Consider the following 18,537-nt stretch of genomic DNA (forward strand, 5'->3'; position numbering starts at 1 on the left):
TGGACACTTTATAAATATTCACTGCCTAAACACAAACAACCACTGTATGAGACAAATACTTATACAATCCTCACTTTCCTGATACAGAAATAAATAGGCAGAGAGATTAATAATTTGTCAATCCAAGGTCACACAGCTAATAAGCGAGGAAGCCATAAACTTGAAATTCCGTCTCACTTCTAGCAAATAGTTCATTAGATATCACAGAGATTTCACTGAAATTAACCACGACTCTGAATATTTAAACAGGCTAACAAAATTCACCTTGGTGCTTCCGGGCATCTTTACAGGCTGAAGTGGAATCCAGCCCACACAAGTTGTCTACTCAAGAGATGTATTATACATTACAATATGGCTAGCAACAGGGGCACGCTAGAGAAACATCACAGATCACTCTGTCTCACTGTGCCACCACAGGCAGTTAACAGATGCACGCAGGTTTGAATGATGTCTCTATCACAGAACAATTTGTTCTCAGCTAGATTCATGTCTTTCCACCTATAAAACCTAGCCATCTTCACTTAAGAGCTTAACTTATGACCAAGACCAAATCAAACCATCACTTTACCACAGTTCTAAAACCTTCATTCCAAGATATGTGGCACCAGGTTTCAGCTCAAAGACCCTCAGGAATGGAGAGGCGTGTTGGGAAACGTAAGACAGAAAAAAATTTATTCCACATAAAAATCTCACATTCAGATACTTTATCCAATTCATACTTGCTACTAAAAACACAGAATTTCATACAAAAGATGTTTACTGTGGTTTCAAATGAAGGAGAAATCCGGCTGTTCCCATTCAGATATCCCATACTCTGCTCCAAGGTGGTGGTCCCACAAATGGAGAGCTAATGTCTGTGGGGCAGACTAGCGTACTATGATTTACTTCTATATTTCGTACTTGTTGAAATTTCTTTTTTCCTTTTACAGATTAAGGGCTTTTGTTTTAATAACAGTGCTTCTAATGCCTTTCCAAACCCTAACCTCCCTGGCAGTGTAACTTGACTGTTCTCATCCACTATGCTTCTCTCATGGATGCCAGTGATGACCAGATCATCAGCTTTAAAGAACATCATTATTAAAGAAATCGAAGGCAATCAAATTACATTCGACTGGCTATAAACCTGGTAAACTCAACATGGTACAAACCACTTTGCATTCATTATCAGTGAAAATCGTCCAGTGTCTCTACTGGGGGAAAGAATAAATCTGTGTCTTTGAAGAACCTCTAAGGCATTTCAATGGAACCCAAAGGAACCTGAAATACTTTGGAGCCTCTCTACAGGATAATGTTGTCTTCAAAATAAGTGTTGGTACTGTCATAGAAAGCAACTAGTATAAATCAATGAAGCTGTTTATCAAAATTCGAGGTGTCTAACTAGAATTATATGGATGGATCTGATCACGTATTTATGCAATAAACAGTTACTGAACCACGTCAGGCACTGTGCTAAGTGCCAGAGTTAAACACACTGCCAATTTTACTAACCTTTTTCTTTGACTTTTTTTAAAAGCAACATTTAAAGTACTCCAAAAAGGCTGAAGACGACTGATATTTGAAGACTTCAAATATGGTGTAAAACTCTTAGATTAGGAATCTGGATAGTTTTTAAAAAGCCTCTCACTATTCCCCCCAGTGGTTGTTAATTCCATTTAGTATGCATATGCTAATACTGGTTTGTCTTGTTTTTTTTTTTTTGTTTTTTTTTTTTTTTTAAAAAGCAGGAGTCCTGAAATGGAGAACTGTCTTCCAAAGATTTCTCCCTTGACATATCCCTTCAATGTACTTACAAACTTGAAGTAATCTAATGCTTGACAAACATAACCTAAAGCTCTGTAACAGTCTGCAACAGTCAGTAATCTTTATTTTTTAACACCACTAATATCTGAATATTGATGGATAGGATGTTCGGAGAGCGAAGGTCTCTGAGAGGGCCTTATCTCAGTGTTGTAAACTCAGCTCCCACTCATGCTAACCCACAGGGATGTATCTGTACTAAATGATGAATTATTAAGGTTCTTGATATCATGTGGAGCCAGAGGTGCCATTAATGTAGTCTTTGGTACCATCGGGGTGTAAATAATTCACAGGATGTACAGAGAAATCACTAGTTTGAGGAGAATCGGTCCTGCAAGCTAACTGCAAAGAAGTCCTGCAGCACAGAGACGCAAGGAGATTTTCTTCTGCCCAGTCACACGGGTTCACTTGAGTCATCGTTTTCCAGAACCTGCAGCACTAATAGGCTGAACTGTGAACTTAAACAATAGCAAAACTTCTTCAAAGGGGCCCTTTGCAAGTTAAAAGATAAGAACATATCATATAAAATAGTTTGGGTATGACATGCTTCATGTATTTATCCAGCATAATTTAACTTTTTTTTTTTTTTTGTAAATGGAATTGCCTATTTGGTTAGAGTATATCTAGCATAACTTACTTTTAAAAATAATCCTCTGGATCATTATTAAGATCAGAGTACTGTGATTTAATAGGCTAATGATCGTGAGTACACCTGGAGTATACTAAAGACAAGGACTCCAAAAACAACTCTTACAATTCTGTTTGCTTTTAGGTTTGCTTTTTCTCTACCACTTAGAACTTTCCCTTCTTGGAACTGTCCACCTTCCTGTCTCTAACAACGCTGCTTGAAATTTTTCTAATTTGTTGCTTCTAATCAACTGTCACAGGCCGGGAAACTCCGATGCCTGTTAGAACTGCCAGAAACAGGAGTAAATGAGATCTGAGAGTCCTGAGAGGCGCTTTTATGAACAAATGCACCCTGGAAGCATTTGCTTGTTGGTTGCTTTTTGGCTGGAAATATTAATATCTTTAGGATAAATAAGATTTTATTACAGCATGAACCATAATGCTATTCCAAACTTCTATCCTTCATTTTCACTACTTATTTGTAATACACTGTATATTTTTTCTATAATCCAAAAAGTTGAAGGCAGTAGGAAGATAAGGGCATTCATTTCAAGGGCATATGTTATTTTTTTCCATTATCTTTCCTTGAAGTGTTAATGACTGAAAATATTGCTTTATTGGGGGAAATACAGCATCAACAAACCAGGAAATAGAAATTCTATGGTGACATTTAAGAAGAGTTTTTGCATGCTCTGGGACACTGGGCAAGTCATTTAAGCTCTCTAAACTTGAGTCTCCTCTACTATTAAATGACAATAATAGTACCAACCTCAATGGATTGCTTAGATTAATAAGATATCAATAAAATGCTTTGCATGTAGATCAGTGGGTAAAAAGTAGGTTATTATATAATACTAGTTGTGAAATAGGATGGGCCAGTACTATTACCTTTTCCGAGTATGTGTTGCACATGCAGGCATAATCCATGTCCCAAGGTAAAACCTGAATTAACTGGAAGGACTCACCTACAATAACTTACAAGTAAACTAAATATTGCTTCTGGATTCCAATTTCAGAGGCTCACATTTTCTGTTTACCACTTCCCCAGATACACCAAGATAAAGATGAAATATGATAAAATCCTTAATGTAATGAAAGAAGAGCATATTGTATACGCTTTAGAATGATTGCTGGAAGTGAAGCAGGTCATTACATATATTAGATTCTGTAAACACAATGGCAGCGCATCTCTCTTCCCCCTAAATATGCATTAGGGGTTCACCAGTAGGTCTGTTTCTTTTAAGGAATAAAACCAGTGTTTCTGCTAGTGCCTAGAAACATAGGGTATGTGACAGAATCCATAATGCCTTTGGAGTATCCCAACTTCAGAAATGCGTGGCTGGCGTACAGGTTGAAATGAAGTTGTAGACCATTAAAAACTCCTCAAACTACAGCTGCAAGCCATAATATCAGCCATAATGCCACCCTTCAATCAACTGATTATTCATTAATATTTAGTGAATATCTAATAGATGCTGCAAAGCCCTATTAAAAACGAGAGGATCAGAATAAATGAAGATTACTTGTGCATGCAAAAGTTTTCATGAATTTTGGTGCAATTAGACAAAACATCTCAGACAGTATGAGATGGGAGTTGGGTTAGTAGTAATTTAACATGCCTATATTTAGAATTTTTCTTTAGTTCTTATTTATTTTTCACACTGTACAACCCCCTTCAGTGCTCACAGACCACAGGTAAGGGGCTGGGCAATGGTTCGAGGCTGCAGGTTACTCTGGCATGGGTCCACTATGAGAGGCCCACAGAGAAGGGCCCGCCATAAATCCGTTACCATGCCCGAATTTTTCTTTTCTTTTTTTTTAAAGACGATCTTAAGAAACAAATAATTAGCTAAGATAATGCCCTAATTCATTCATGATATTTACTACAGAGAATGAGATACCTTGAAAAGAAATCATTTGGAGAAGTAAATGAGAAAGGATTGCTTTAATTTGAGTTTCTCCTGATCTCCCTCAAAAGGCATAGCCACACACTTTCCATATTTACTGTGTTCATTCAACAAGTATTTTTGAGTACCTCCTGCTGGTCACAATTCACCTACAGCAATGAATAAACAGATATTTACATTGTACTGAAAAGAAGACAAAGTAAAACATAAAGTAAGTCAGAAGACGCCTGCTAAAGAGAAAAATAAAGTCAAGAAGGGGGGTCGGGAAAGGAGAGAAACCTGAAAGTCCTGAGATTCCGGAAGAGAATGGCAAATAAGAACCAAGGGCATAATGAGACTGGTGCGGAGGTCTCCCGGCAGACAACGGCTGGGGGCTGAGGATGTGAGGGTGGGGAATCTTTCTAGGAACAAGCACGGTTCCTTACTCTGAAATGTAAACTTGGAACACGGAGATACTATCCAGATCAAAAAGTTTCCTCTTGATCCCTGCCTATGGAGGCCTAGAGGCCAAGAGAGAAGTCCTGCCTGGGTCGATCACAGAGTCAACCAGGTTGCTAACCCACTGTGTGCTTGGCCCCACAGCCAATCTCACTTCTCTGTAAGAAGTATGATGAAAATATGGGCACAGAATAAAAGGAAGAAGTGGAAAATAAAGGTGAATAGCACCAAATGGGATAAACATGAAAGAAATTCTAATCTGTACCTTTTTTCCTTTCTCAATGTCTTTTAGACATGAAGGGAAAATTTTACAGGGACAAATGAAAAAGACAGGATTCACAGGTAAAAGTGAAGACAATTTAATCAGAAAGCTTAAAAGCCTGTCAGCTGTTGAAGCTCAAGTTCTGAGTGTGACATGTCGCATGCTGAAAGGATAATTAGTATTCCTCTCCTTCCTTACCCTTTCCTCCAACAGAATCCACCAACCTCCCCATAATCTTTCCCAAGATCTGCCATGTCCTCACAGGCCTCAGAAAACTCTCCTTCCTCCATGCTCTCACCCATGTGCCAGTGAACAAAGGCACACTTGGCACACGTCAGGTCAAACCTGTGGTCCAGGCGAGCCCAGGCCTCAGCAACAGATATGTTGTTGCTCAGCAGACACACAGCTCATTGTACTGTGGCCAGGTCTCCGCCAGGTGCCACAGTGGGAAGCTGGTAATTAGTGCCAACTTTGAAGCCAGTGGGGTACCAGTCCACAAACTGGATGCTGCGCTGGTCTTGGTGGCAATGGCAGCGCTGACATCTTTGGGAACCATGTCCCCATGGTACAACAGGCAGTAAGCCATATATTGCACTGTGGCAAGGATCGCATTTCGCCATCTGGTTGGCTGGCTCAAAGCATGCACTGGTGACCTCCACTACAGAAAGCTGTTCATGGTAGGCTTTCTCAGCAGAGATGATGGGGCACACGTGGCCGGAAGGAAATGGATGCGGGCATAGGGCACCGGGTTGGTCTGGAATTGTCAGATCAACATTCAGGGCTCCATCAGATCTCCGGGAAGCAGTGCCGAAGAATACAATTTGACCTATCAATCTATTCAGGTTAGTGTAGATTGGGTGCTCAATATCAAAGTTTCCATGACAGATGTCATAGATGGCCTCGCTGTCAACCATGAAGGCACAGAATACTCCAGGGTGGTGTGGGTGCTGAGGATGGAGTGTAGGGTGCAGTTACAGCTGTGCAACCTGGGGGGCTGGATAAATGGAGAACTCCAGCATGGACTTCTTGCCATAATCGACAGAGTAATTCCATCAGCAGGGAGGTGAACCCAGAACCAGAACCCCAACCAAAGCCGTGGAAAACCCAGAAGCCCTGAAGACCTGTTCACTGGTCAGCCAGCTCTCAAATCCAGTCCAAGACAAGGCCAATGATTTCCTTGCCGATGGCAGAGTGCCCATGAGCATAGTTACTAACAGCTAAGAGGCAGTATCATCTCTTACTCTGAGCCCCTCTGGAGGCATTACTCTCAGATTTACCTCATGTACAACCATTTATTCATTCCTTTATCCTCAGCTACTACTGCTCTTCCTTTCTATTTATACCCAAACTCTTCCACCCTCGGAAGGGACAAGGGACCAAGGGACGATGGTTCAGCCACTAGACTGTAAACAGCCAATACTAGTCAAGCAAGTACCTCCCTTCAGTTCACTCCATTCAGTCAGAGTAAAGTTATAGAGACGCAGAACTACTGTGCTATTTTTACCACAGGCAATGCATGGGCATTCACTGTTGACCTCAATTTGTCCAGATGGGGTGAAAGCACGACCTACCCCAGGAGGCCCTTAGGAATTCTGATGCAAAGTTTAAAAATACAGTTTCTTGCTTAGGAATCACCCGTTTCTAGCATCTGTGTGCAGCCCTGGTCCTATGACCACTTCATTAAGAAAAAAAGAAAAGCTGAGGTGATGGGGGAGAAAGAAAAAAGTACCGTCGTCACACCGCACTCCTCCCTTGGTTAAGAACTGCAGCCCAGCTTCCTTCTCCGCCCTGTCTTCCCCATACCCACCAGGAAGAGGACTCTACCGAGGGGGGCGACTCCTTCAGCCCCACTAAACGTTGAGGGAGCACACTCTCATGAAGGTATGTAAGCCAGCCCTTCCCATCTTCATCTCCCCCAGTTTTAAACAACCAATGTATTAGCTGCCAGTTCCAATTCTCTATCAAACTACTACAGCAGGTCCTCAAACAACATCATTTCATTATAACACGGACGAGATGCCGCAGAACTTTATATTAGGCTACTACAGTAAAACTGGTTTCGTTATATGTTACTTCTCCGCAGCTCCAAGAACCTACCGATGACATTAGGTGAGGACCTACTGTACTCTGCGAAGGATAACACTCTGCCTGTTGTTTGGGCATTATAGGCTCAAACCTGTATTCCTTGGTCTACGGAAATGATGGCTGGCCATCCCAATAGGTACAATTATCTTCTGTTCTGGTTCTTTTATAGCACTCTAAGCATTTGCATCTACCATTAGAAAAGGAAAGCCAAGTCCACAGTCAGTCTCTATTCCTGTCAGCACCCATTTGCAGTCCCTAGGGCTACCAGCAACACTACCTCCTGCCAGCTATGTTCGGGGCCTTTCTACCAGGGGATCTGCCACATAGCCATCTGCAGTCTCTCTTTTGCTGGCATTCTGAGCCTCAAAGGCTCACTTCATGGACCCAAGCGGCCACCTCCAGCAAGCACACAGGGATATCTGCTTGTTGATTCCAATCACCTTCCAAAACCTGGAAGAAGGTTCCTCTGATGGGCATACAACATGTCCTATTTTAAGGCACCCCTCAAATCCTCACAGTGCTTTCCACAGGGCTGTCTGTGCATCTCTTTAATATGCCGGGTTTCCACTGCTCTTCTGCCTGACAATATGGCCAGGCCATTGGCCACTGCCCATGAGTCAATAAAAACCCAAACACAGAAGCTTCTACCACTGTTCAATTCTATTACAGCTAAGAAAATGGCATGCGATTCAGCCTACCAGGCTAATTTGTCTTCTCCTTCCTCAGAGTGGTAGAAGATGTTGTCCATTCACCTTGCAAGTACTATCCACAAACCAAGCAGTTTCCTGTTCATCAGTTATGAGCTGTTTATAGGCTACTGCCCAAGTGGCAACAGAATCCAGCAGCTACTCACACAGTTCCAGAATCAGTCCCAGGGGAAAAGAGGCTCTCTGCTCTTCAGTATCTACCTTCTCTTTGGACTCCCCAGAAAGCACGATTCTACATAAACCATTTCCGTTTTATTACGGACTCTTCTGGGCACTGCCCACTCTACTGCAGTTTGTCTGCCATTACAGAAGACATCATGAGTGTTTCAGGTTTCGAGATTATTTTATGACTCTTAGTCATCGTGGCAGTTTCAATTAATGTGCAATAGCGAGCCAGCAATTGTCCTTCAAATGGAAATTCTCTAGTCCAAAGTCTAGCAGTCGTTGCTGGGAGGCGCTCACAGGCTTTTGCCCTGAGCCCCAGTCTGCAGGATGCACAGGGCTATCACACAATCTGTCCATATCAGCTCTCCAACGTGTATTCCACACTGTGTGGGCTTGAGCGATCCTACTGGTTCCCATTCAGTATGTCCGGTTAATACTGCTTGAAGGGTGGATTTACATGCCTTCGGTTTTGCAATACTTGGTAGAAAAAACATTTCCCAGCTGGATACAATGTCCAACTCTGTAATACAATCAGGTAAAAGCCTATTCGAACATACCAATTCTCCTACAAACTTATACCTTGCATTCCTATCTGTGACCTTTACTGACAGGTTTTGGTTTTACAATATCAGTTAGAAGTGTTGCCCAGCCAGACATAACATCCATTCCCATAAAATAGTCTGATAAAGGAGACACAATTTCTTTACAGAAAGCCTGTGTGAACATTCCAACTTTCATAATCCTATCAACTCTTATAGTTTTGTGTTCTCTCAATTACCTCATGGCTTCACCAAGGGTTTGATACCACAGAGAAAAAAGCTCCCCTATCAAAGAATTGTGAAAAGTTCTATTCTCCAACTCCTCACCATTTTACCCACTCCAAAAGGCTTTGGATCCCCTCCCCCACCCCCCACCCCATCCCACCCTCCTGGCAACCCAGGGGTTGAGCCAAGGAACCCTGACCCTTTGGTCAATTTTTATCTCATTTAATCTGCCTAACCAAAGCCCCAAGCAACTGCTGGTCAGATTTCTCATTGTGACCTCTGCCTCTGGACTTTTAAATTTCTCCAAACTGGAGTAGAGCTGAGTGGTTTTAGGCCTTTTAATGTTAGGGGACCAGAAGGTGGTCCCTTTGACCTGCCCAACCGTAAGTAGTGCTATATTAAAACCTTTGTTTTAACCTCATCAATGTCTGTTTTATTCATCCGATTTCTTAATAACTATCTAAAGTTGTCCATTCTCCTATGGGTAAGTCCCATGATTCTTCCCTTTCTTTTTTTATTTGTTTTGCTACAAACAGTATTTTCTTCATTCACCCTACTTCTTACTAATCACTTAAACTTTTCTGCCTTGTTAAGACCATTCCCTTGACTCTCTCCTTTGCTTTTCCTTATTCTCCTGGTAATTAACCCAACTTTTTATTAGCATCTATAAGACCCAAAAAGGGAAGCTGAAACAGCAAACACGTAAGGATTCCTCAACTATCCCTTGGTTTTGCAGCAGTAAGGTTATATGGGGTATATATGGAAGAGTCCCCACTAACCACAGCATTTATCAGCAGGTGAATAGCCCCATTATCATAAAGATAATCCCAACGAGGCTTGTATACAAAGTCTACCATCTGCTTCATCAGGAGGGTTTCACTTGGCATTTATAGGGGGAATTGGGCAGTCTCCCTTTTCAGGGAAAACAGATCTTACAGTGGCTTTTACCCAGTCCACCAGGCTGGCTCTTCCCTCAGGTATAACCTGCTTTGTGTATGGATCACATAAAGCCATCTGTAGTTATTACATAATGAGCTATAAATCCTGCATCAACCCAAACATGCTCTTCCCCACTGCAGCATCTAAAACCAGATACTGCTCCTAAATTAATTATTCTATTGGTCCATTTTGGTAAAGGTTTTTCAGGAAGCTGATGTTACTGATGCACAAAATGAAACAATTCCTTCACACTATACTCTATGGTTTCAAACAGTTTCTTGGTTTTGTCCTTCCCTCACATCGACCACCTTCTCGGTGACCAGAGGTCTTAGAGGTACTTTCTCTTATTCTTGCATAATTTTTTTCTTGAATGTCAGCTTTATAGCTCGTGATCAAAGCTCAAACTCACTGAAATCTGAACTTGATCTAGCATCAAGGTCCAACCCAGCATGTTCTTTTAATTTCATTTTAGCTATTATTACAGATAATAATAACCAAAAGGAGTGAACATTTCACCTTTTTATTAGTTCCCATTTCCTTATGCATCCAGTGAACCAATGTACTGGGAACTGAATTTCCACTGGTAATTTTTACCTTTAGTAACTGAGAGCAGCACCCATGGGAAACCATGTGGACCACCAGGAATCAAAAGTTCCGCACCCCCCACCCTTCTATCCTTTCTCTTCCCAACCACATGTTTCCATGAGCCAGATTCATTCTAGCGAATCTCACGTCTATGACACCAAACGTCTAGGAAAACTCCCTGTGTTGAGAAAATATTCAAAGGCACTTGTTAAAACCCACTAAGAAAGACCTTACTCTAAGTGGTACAGGTTCTCTCTTAGGTACAGTTTGGAGAGTTATGGCCAGATATTGGAGGAAACTATAATTGAGAATTTGGTGAAAACTGGCAAAATGTGCAAGATGGACTCCTACAAGGGTACATTACAGTTCTGCACAGGAACAAAAAAATTTCTCTCTACAGTCAACCTATTAATTCTTGCTTACAAAATAATTCTAGTCTCTTTCGATTTGTACTATTACATAAATACAGTAAGAACAGCAACTGGCTATATAGCCCAGTTTTTCTTAGAACACTGGCTCCATGAGGTCGACCTTAGTCCCTTTAACCAGAATCTATGTACGTTAGTCTCTAGTCAAAGCCCTGGTAATAATAACCAATGTTTCCAACCATATCCTGTTACTAGAATTGATTCCTATTGAACTTATGCAAAATAACTATATTGTCATGAAAATAAGAATGAATACTCATTAAGAGCTTCTGAATTCTGAAGCAATCAGGAAGAAAAAGTAATTGCTTCTTATTTGTTCACAAAGGTGTAGTCAACCAGATTGGTGTGAACTACAGATAGCTTAAGAGAAAAGATAAAAAGGAGTCTTTAAATCTGGAAAACAAAACCAGCAATATTTCAGAGAGTTGTAAAAGAATTATAACCATCCTCATCAGTTCATTCAGTCCCATGCAGTTAACTCTTGTGCTGCCTGATCTGGGGTTGGCAGCTTTAGGAATCCATCGGTTTCTTCATTCCTTCTGGGAACTTAGTATAGCAACAAGGTCTGAAAGCTATTCAACTGAGGCCCACATGGAGCATTCATGCCTTTTGCTGAATGTATGCTTTCAGAGAAGAATGAAAGTAAAATAAAAACTTGTCTGTGAATGAAAAAAGACTTAAAATGGCTGTGGTTAAAGTTCTGATGAAGAGTTCATTTGAAAAGGAAAATTAGTTATTTCTATGGTATACGGTATTTTAGCACAAAAACCTAACAAGGGGACTGACACATTTCTATGAACTTTGTGCATTTCTGGAATACCTATTGTTAGTAACACATATCTACACACATATAATCTAAGAAAGTCTGTCATTATTTCTTATTTGACAATGTTTCCCAGGTATTTAACATATCAAATAAACCTAATTAATTTAATATCTCTTTTTTACAAAGAGATATATTTGATTTTCCCGGGCCCTCTAGAAAATCTCTAAGTGACTTTGAGGTCAACAAGACTCCATTTAGAACTTGATTTGGGGAAACTGTCAAAAATATCAAAAGGTTTTAAACACTTAACTAAGTAAGATCACAGGTCACTGTGAAACAATACTTAGCTATCCATTTAAACAAAATGACCAATTATTTCAAAGGCAAAACAGAAAGTTACATAGTCGAAAAGAAAATCTTAACTCTTTTAATATTGAGAAGACAAATTTTCTTAAATAATCAAAGACCCGATAACAACAACATGAAGCACAGGAAATTATTTTGATGACGCAAAATCTGTTTCCTAGGCAGACTATTTAAGAGATAAATAAAAACCTTTTTACAGTTTCTTAATAAGAAAGGACAAATATGCCAGGGAAACTTTGGTGTTCTAGTTTTGCATCAGTACTCTTTTGATTTTAAAGCTCATCTTTTTTTTTAACTTATAAATAAATCCATTTAATCTTAAGACAATTAACCGCACATAAAATTCCTGTTCTAAAAATTTACAACCATTTTTCTAATATGATTTAGTCTTTGTCTTGTATTTCTCCTTCTTCATTCTGGAACAACCAGTCCGTCTACCTTAGAATTAAATTACTTTTTTCCCCTGACAAAAAAACATCCTTCATATCTTGCATACTCTGCAATATAAGGTCATTTCTCATCATTCTTATAATTTCTAATAGTTTCATTTATATATGAAAGTATAACTGATTATAATTTTTAACTATTAGTAATCTTTCTTTTACAGAGAAAACTATTAAGTAGACAACTGTGGTCTGTCCTACATTAATACTCTACAGATTAATTTATGAAATATAATTTTACAATTTCTAGAGGCATGAAATACCTCACAGTATAATTCTTCCATGTGCCAAAAGATGTGTTTACTAATAGATCTAAATGTCTTTAGCTTCTCTGTATGAACAAGATGCCAAAAACATATAAAGGTAAACTTAAGTTCAGTAATGAATGTTTCAGTAGTTTGTCTTACTTCGAAATGGCCTAGATTTTTATTTCAGGCAGACATGACACCAAACAAAGCTAACCATCATCTTAAGTTATATTCCTATTAACTAATTTTAAAACACATGCGCATTAGGCTGGCATCACAAAAGCAAATATCTACAAAGGCTAAATACGTGGTCTTTCCTTTTTTTCTTCTTTTTGTATTGCTGTGCTTGTCACAACTCAAGCAATTCATTTCTATTATACATTTTAGTCTTAGTTTGGATTTATAGTTTTATAATCTTAAACATCTAGTACAGATAACAAGCTTGTTTGACTAGTGAACCGAAGTAGAAAAATGTCTGCATTATATTTAATGTTGACAATTCTGAAGGCATGCCTGTTTTTATTTTACCAACAACTTTCAAATTAGTTTTGCTTACGAAAAATTATCCTAGATCACGTGAAGTTAAAACATGGGGTTAGTTTCTCCATTTCTGAGAGCTTTGGGAATAATTTATATAAACGGTCCTTTATCTCTAAGCCAATTTGACTAGAACTCCTTTAAGGGATTTTATAAATTAATTTGGTAATACCATCCAGAGGTATAAAAATATCACACATACATATACATACACAAACATGAAATACAGACACAGAGATCTTACAGTTTCATTCTAAAATTTTAGCTAAGAGTTAGTAAAACATAGTAATACAAACTCACTGATTTATATAAATAATTAGTTGTCTTTTCTCAACTTCATATTTTTATGCAAATTATGTTTCTGACAAATAGGACGAGTTAAAGTTATCTGCTTACCAACTGTGCAGAGAGCAGCTTTAAGACCTTCCCTCACCCTGTGGACCAATTCTTTGTGAGTGACCAGGGAGATGTCAGGAAGCTGTCTGGATGTCTCCAAAGGCCACACAGCTAACCAAAACATCCCGTCTAATTCCAGGTAGCCTTTTTCCTTTTCGCCCTCAAGGAGCTGCTTTGGGAAGCCCCTAAATCCCTTGATGGCCCCCAGCAGAGGGCAGGGGACCAGAAGTTCAAGTGACGAGAGAGACTGGCATGGAAAAAGGTCTGGTGCGGACAGAGGGGGATATATCGAAAGATTCAAGGAACCAAGGGGAAGACTAGTGGTTACATAAGAGGAAAAAGGAGGAAAACAAGCAACATAAAGGAAGCAAGTCTGAGGAGACCTCAAGTTTCCCAAAGACGTCAATGAAGTTCCATATTATTCTCAGCAAAAGCATGCCAATAGACTGGAGGCAGACGGAGGGAATATAGTCAGCAGGGGTTCAACGAGGGAGTTTGAGTCGACTGAGAAGTTCCAGGATCCAACAGAGAAAACTGAGAGGTGTCACAGAGAGCCAGCAAGAAAGACTGCCAGTGCAAGGAGTCATGAAATAATGAGAGAACCAGAGACTCAGGGAATAATCCCCACTCAGGGGAAAAAGAGAACCAGGAAGAGAGACTTGCAGTCCAAGAGAGACTTGCAGTACCTCTCAAAGAAGCCTAGAGCTATAAGACAGCTTCCAACAGCTGCCTGCCTAGGAGTCTAAGCTTCTTACAACAGGGAACCCTGGGACTCTAACCCAGCCTGTGTTTATCTGGGACTCTATCCCATCTTCTGGAGTATACTCGGACTCTCAAGAATCAAAATCTGTCCTTACCAGCTTCCACGGACGTTTGTCCGAACCAATGGTTCAGGAGTCGGACTCACCAATGGATCCCCGATCAATCAGTCAGGAGTGAGGATAAAGGCTTCAAAGGTACACATTTTGGGTCCTGGGTGAGAGGTCCGGGGGTCCAGTGATGAATCTGATCCTATCGAAGCTGTGGCACCATAACTGTTAAAAGGAAAAAGATATTCAATGATACTTAATAAAGCATGGTAAGGAAGACTTTAGGGAACAGGAAGTTATCTCAGTGGGCACAGGGATCACTGCAATTAAATTTTTTAGTGAGGGAGAGAGGTTGGGCTCAACTCCTAATACTGTGTGGGTATGTGGGAAACTATAGCTAACTAAGTAGCCAGGCTGGGGTTAGTGGATGGAAAATACTAAAAGAAAAACATCAGAAAAGAGGGAGATTCTGACTAAACAGATATAATGGGATTCTTGCTACAAACAGGTCAGGGTGCTGAGACATCACCTGGGAAATGGTACAGGGGAAGAACCAAATCAGATACGAAGCATGGGGGCTTCTTGCTAAACTGATTTAGCAGGGTTCTTGCTAAAACTGCATTTTACAAGATGGTCTAGGAGAAGGTTCAGGAGCCTGACTAGACTTTGGTCAAGCAAAATTCATTTCTGATACTAACTGGAGTTAGTGCAGATCTCACCTGGTAAGGGCTCAGTCTCACAAGACTGCCCACTCCTTCTGACACCAATCACAAGTAGTAGGACCTCATGTTATTCACAAGTTCTATCCAACTTAACTAAAATCAGAGGTTCCCATGACCCCTTGTTAGAGTCAATCTCATACTAGAACATCTCACAGAACTCAGGGAAACACTTACATTGGCTGGTTTATTCTACAATAAAGGCTACAATATAGGACACAGACAAACAATCATACGAAGAGATACAGGAGCTTCCATTCCCATAGAGTTGAGTGCATCACTCTCCTGGCGTGTACATGTGTTCACCAACCAAGAAGCTCTTTGAACCCCATACTTTTGGGATTTTTACGGCGACTTCATCACATAGACATAACCAATTAACTCAGTCCCTCGCCCCTCTCCCCTTCCAGGATGAAGGCGAGTGGGGCTGAAAATTCCAAGCTTCTAATCATGGCTTGATCTTTCTGGTGACCTGACCACATCCTGAAGCTACCCAGGAGCCCGCCAACAGTTGCTTCATTAGATCAAAAGCCATTCCTATCACCCAGGAATTCCAAGGGATTTAGGAGCTCTGTGTCAGGAATCAGGCTAAAGACCAAATATTAGAAAGAAAGATGCTTCTAGTACTCTTCATCATTTAGGAATTACAAGGGTTTCAGGAGCTCTGTGCCAAGAACTGGGGGCAAATATATATATTTCAAAAACCAGAATTAATGAATTTTGTCTATAATCTTTTGATGCTGGCCGCAGGTTTGAGCATTTAAGGTTGAATCAGTAATATATTTAAACCATTGCATATGACTTAAAAATTCAAAATTACATAAAGAAACCCACATGTACCTGATAGTTTTATAGCTGAAGGCCACTGTCAAAGACTGTTACATCTCTCTCAGTTTAAAACAGCACAATCTCATCTTTTAACATTCTAAGAGTTTTTCTGCTAATGTAAGACTTCTATCCAATTACATTTCTACAACAGAATTGCTCTCCAAGGCATTTCACTTCAACTGAAAATGTCAATTTCATTACGCGACATTTATAATTTTTGAACGTCTTTGGTTTTAGGCACTTTGTCTTGATTAAACAAAAATCAAACCTAGACACAAAATAAACATATCTGATATAAAAATATTTCTAATTATTGTTTACCCAACAATGGAAGAGCTTTAAAGAGAGGCTACACTTATTTCAATCACTGCTAAATTGTGTTGTTTTCAAACCTCCACCTGATTTATAGTCACTATCAGATAGCTGTTCCAAGAATTTATTAGAAAAAGGCACCTGCTACATTACAAAGATGCTGTGCTAGGTGTAATTCAGACTACACCGCACATTGATATGAATTTTTGAATTTTATTTGCGTCAACAGAAGCAGAACTAGTTACAAGGAATTTATGATGTAGCTTTCTTTCCTAGCTACCCAAACTATTTGAAAATGTATAAACACTTTAACCTCTGCAGCAGAGAGGGACCTTCTATTTGTATTCTATTCCCACTGAGGAAACAACTCCTCACATTTTAAGTACACCTCAAGCTATTCTTTTTTAGAGACAACTCTATTAGAAATCTGTCAATTAATAAATGAACTATTCGGTTAGCAGCAGAGAAATAACTGTATGTTAGTGGTTAAGAAGCCCTATACTTGCAGTATTTAATGTCTACTGTTGCTCCTACTGCCACCAGGCTGATTCAGACTAATGAGCTCTCCAAGTGCCACTGTCTAACACCGGCCTGTCAAAATGAGTGTAGTCTCCAGAATTCATCCAGTCACTGTACTTGCTTCTCACACATAAAATGGACCGATCTTTAGGTTCTTTGCCACAAAAAATGCACTGAAAACATTTACAGCATCACATGATTTTGAAAAGACGATGCCCTCCCTTCTTTACGGTGAAAAGAGCAAGAATGCTACTTATAAAGATTTTTCCGGGGTAGTACTGGATCTCCTAAAACATTTAGTTCCAATGTTAAGTATCAAGCTGCAGTACAAACTGAGCCCAAATGCGAACTAGGGACAAAGACAGTTTATGTGTCTTTGGTGATCGTGGTTATTAAACACGTGCCTGGGGCCCATTCATGCCGAGGTACACACGGGATGATGCGGCCCAGTGGGCGACGTGCCCCAAGTACCCAGAGTCAATCAATGCCGGAACCCAGGACCACGGAATCCTTAATATCCTCGCCCCAGCTCCTTCTCAGCCCAGGACCCACAGACTCCCTGGCCCCAAGAATCTTAACTCTGGTCTTCATACACGTTTCCAGGATTTTCAGGTTCCCTCGATTTCCCCGCAAAAAAAAAAAAAAAAAAAAAAAGTTCACAACGTTATAATGGCATTTCCCTTCAGAACTTAGGATCCCAACCGCACCCTGAGGTCAGCCCCGTCTCTCTCCTGTCTCCCTTGAAAGGCGAACTCCCCTTTCTTTAGACCCCACCACTACCCGGCAACTCTACTCACAGGCTGGTGGCGTCAGGGGGCAGCGGGCTAGACAGCGCCCTCCAGCTCAGTGCTGGTAGTTTCCTGCGACTGCAATCCAGCAGGGGTATGTGGCAGGAGCAGGGCGCGGGGCAGAGGCCTGCCCGGGCGACCGGCAGCAGCAGGAGGGCCTGGGTGAGGAAAAGGAGCCGGGAAAGTGGTCCGGACCGACACTCCAGCAGCGGCTCCTCCCGGACGCCTCGGGGCGCCGGCGCCATTTTTCCCCCCGACCCGGACCCAGCCGAGAAGAGACGCCAGCTAGAAGAGGCGGCTCGGAGGAGACGTGGGACGGCTGCGCGACCACCTGAAGCCCCGGCTGTGGCCTGTACCCTCTAAAGGAAAGCGACGAGAGGGCACAGCACGACAGCGGGGGCGGCAGCCGGGGACACACGGCTGAAACCCTGCGGACAGCGCTCCTCCGCCCCGCCCCGCGGCGCAACGTCCTCACGCACGGGATCTAACCAATCGGTGCCACAGGTCGAGACGGCGAGGGGGCGGGACTCTGCGGGGGGCGGGGCCGGAGGCCGCGGGTTCCTTAAGGAGGACTTTAAGGTGTCCCGCACTTCGGGCGCACCTCTGGGGTTCTGCTGCCGTTCTTCCGCTGGAGGGCGCAATGGCTTCTTAAGAAAGAGTGGGGCCCAAAACGTTGCGAGCCCGAAGTCTCGACCCGGGGTATACCTACTATAGTAATAGAAAAGGATCTTTTATTTTCTCTAGGCTCCAAGAAAGGGGAATGGCAGAAGGGCTGCTTTCCAAGTCCTAGACACGAACTGGGACCTCCTAGAGCTGAACTGGGTCCTCCTCTGCCCCCTCCTGCTGCTCGTCCGCAGCTGGTGCAGTCCTGCAAGTGGGCGGCAACTCCCGCTCTCCTAACCCCAAAAGGTTATCTCTATCAGTTGATGGACCTGTAAACTCCTGAAGGCAGAAGCCCTGTTATTTATCTGTATACTTCCAGCTTCTTTTCTACCTTAGAGTTCAATAAACATTGATGGGACGTACCTGCAAGGCATATGTCTAAGGAAAATACTCTTCCCTCTGTTTGGAGAATTCTGTCGTATGTACACATTCACTCTCA

General features: G+C 41.4%; 1 protein-coding gene, 1 non-coding gene and 1 pseudogene across 5 annotated transcripts in view; all 3 read right to left on the reverse strand.

The window, feature by feature from the left end:
• Window positions 1-17,897, reverse strand: part of LRIG2 (leucine rich repeats and immunoglobulin like domains 2) — a 44,473-nt gene extending 26,576 nt beyond the window's left edge. Inside the window, exons 1-2 of one of the 3 annotated variants that reach the window (XM_016124334.2) lie at window positions 17,445-17,566; window positions 14,368-14,494 (exon numbers count right to left, since the gene is read on the reverse strand). Coding sequence is in view for 2 of the 3 variants with exons in the window: in XM_016124328.2 (XP_015979814.2) it covers window positions 17,445-17,680 (236 nt within the window). In the remaining variant the exon portion in view is untranslated. Of the gene's footprint in view, window positions 1-3,312; window positions 4,224-14,367; window positions 14,495-17,444 lie in introns of those variants that run through there. The other 2 variants (XM_016124328.2, XM_016124329.2) reach the window with 2 other exon arrangements.
• Window positions 690-8,870, reverse strand: LOC118612911 (annotated as a pseudogene). Its single transcript, XR_004955261.1, has one exon. The product of XR_004955261.1 is annotated as a tubulin alpha chain-like (transcript).
• Window positions 4,084-4,219, reverse strand: LOC118613232. Its single transcript, XR_004955360.1, has one exon. It is a non-coding gene; the product is annotated as a small nucleolar RNA SNORA42/SNORA80 family (small nucleolar RNA).
• Window positions 17,898-18,537: the final 640 nt, after the last annotated feature.

The sequence above is a fragment of the Rousettus aegyptiacus genome, unplaced genomic scaffold, assembly GCF_014176215.1.
Source record: "Rousettus aegyptiacus isolate mRouAeg1 unplaced genomic scaffold, mRouAeg1.p scaffold_m13_p_17, whole genome shotgun sequence".
NCBI classification, from domain to species: Eukaryota; Metazoa; Chordata; class Mammalia; order Chiroptera; family Pteropodidae; genus Rousettus; species Rousettus aegyptiacus.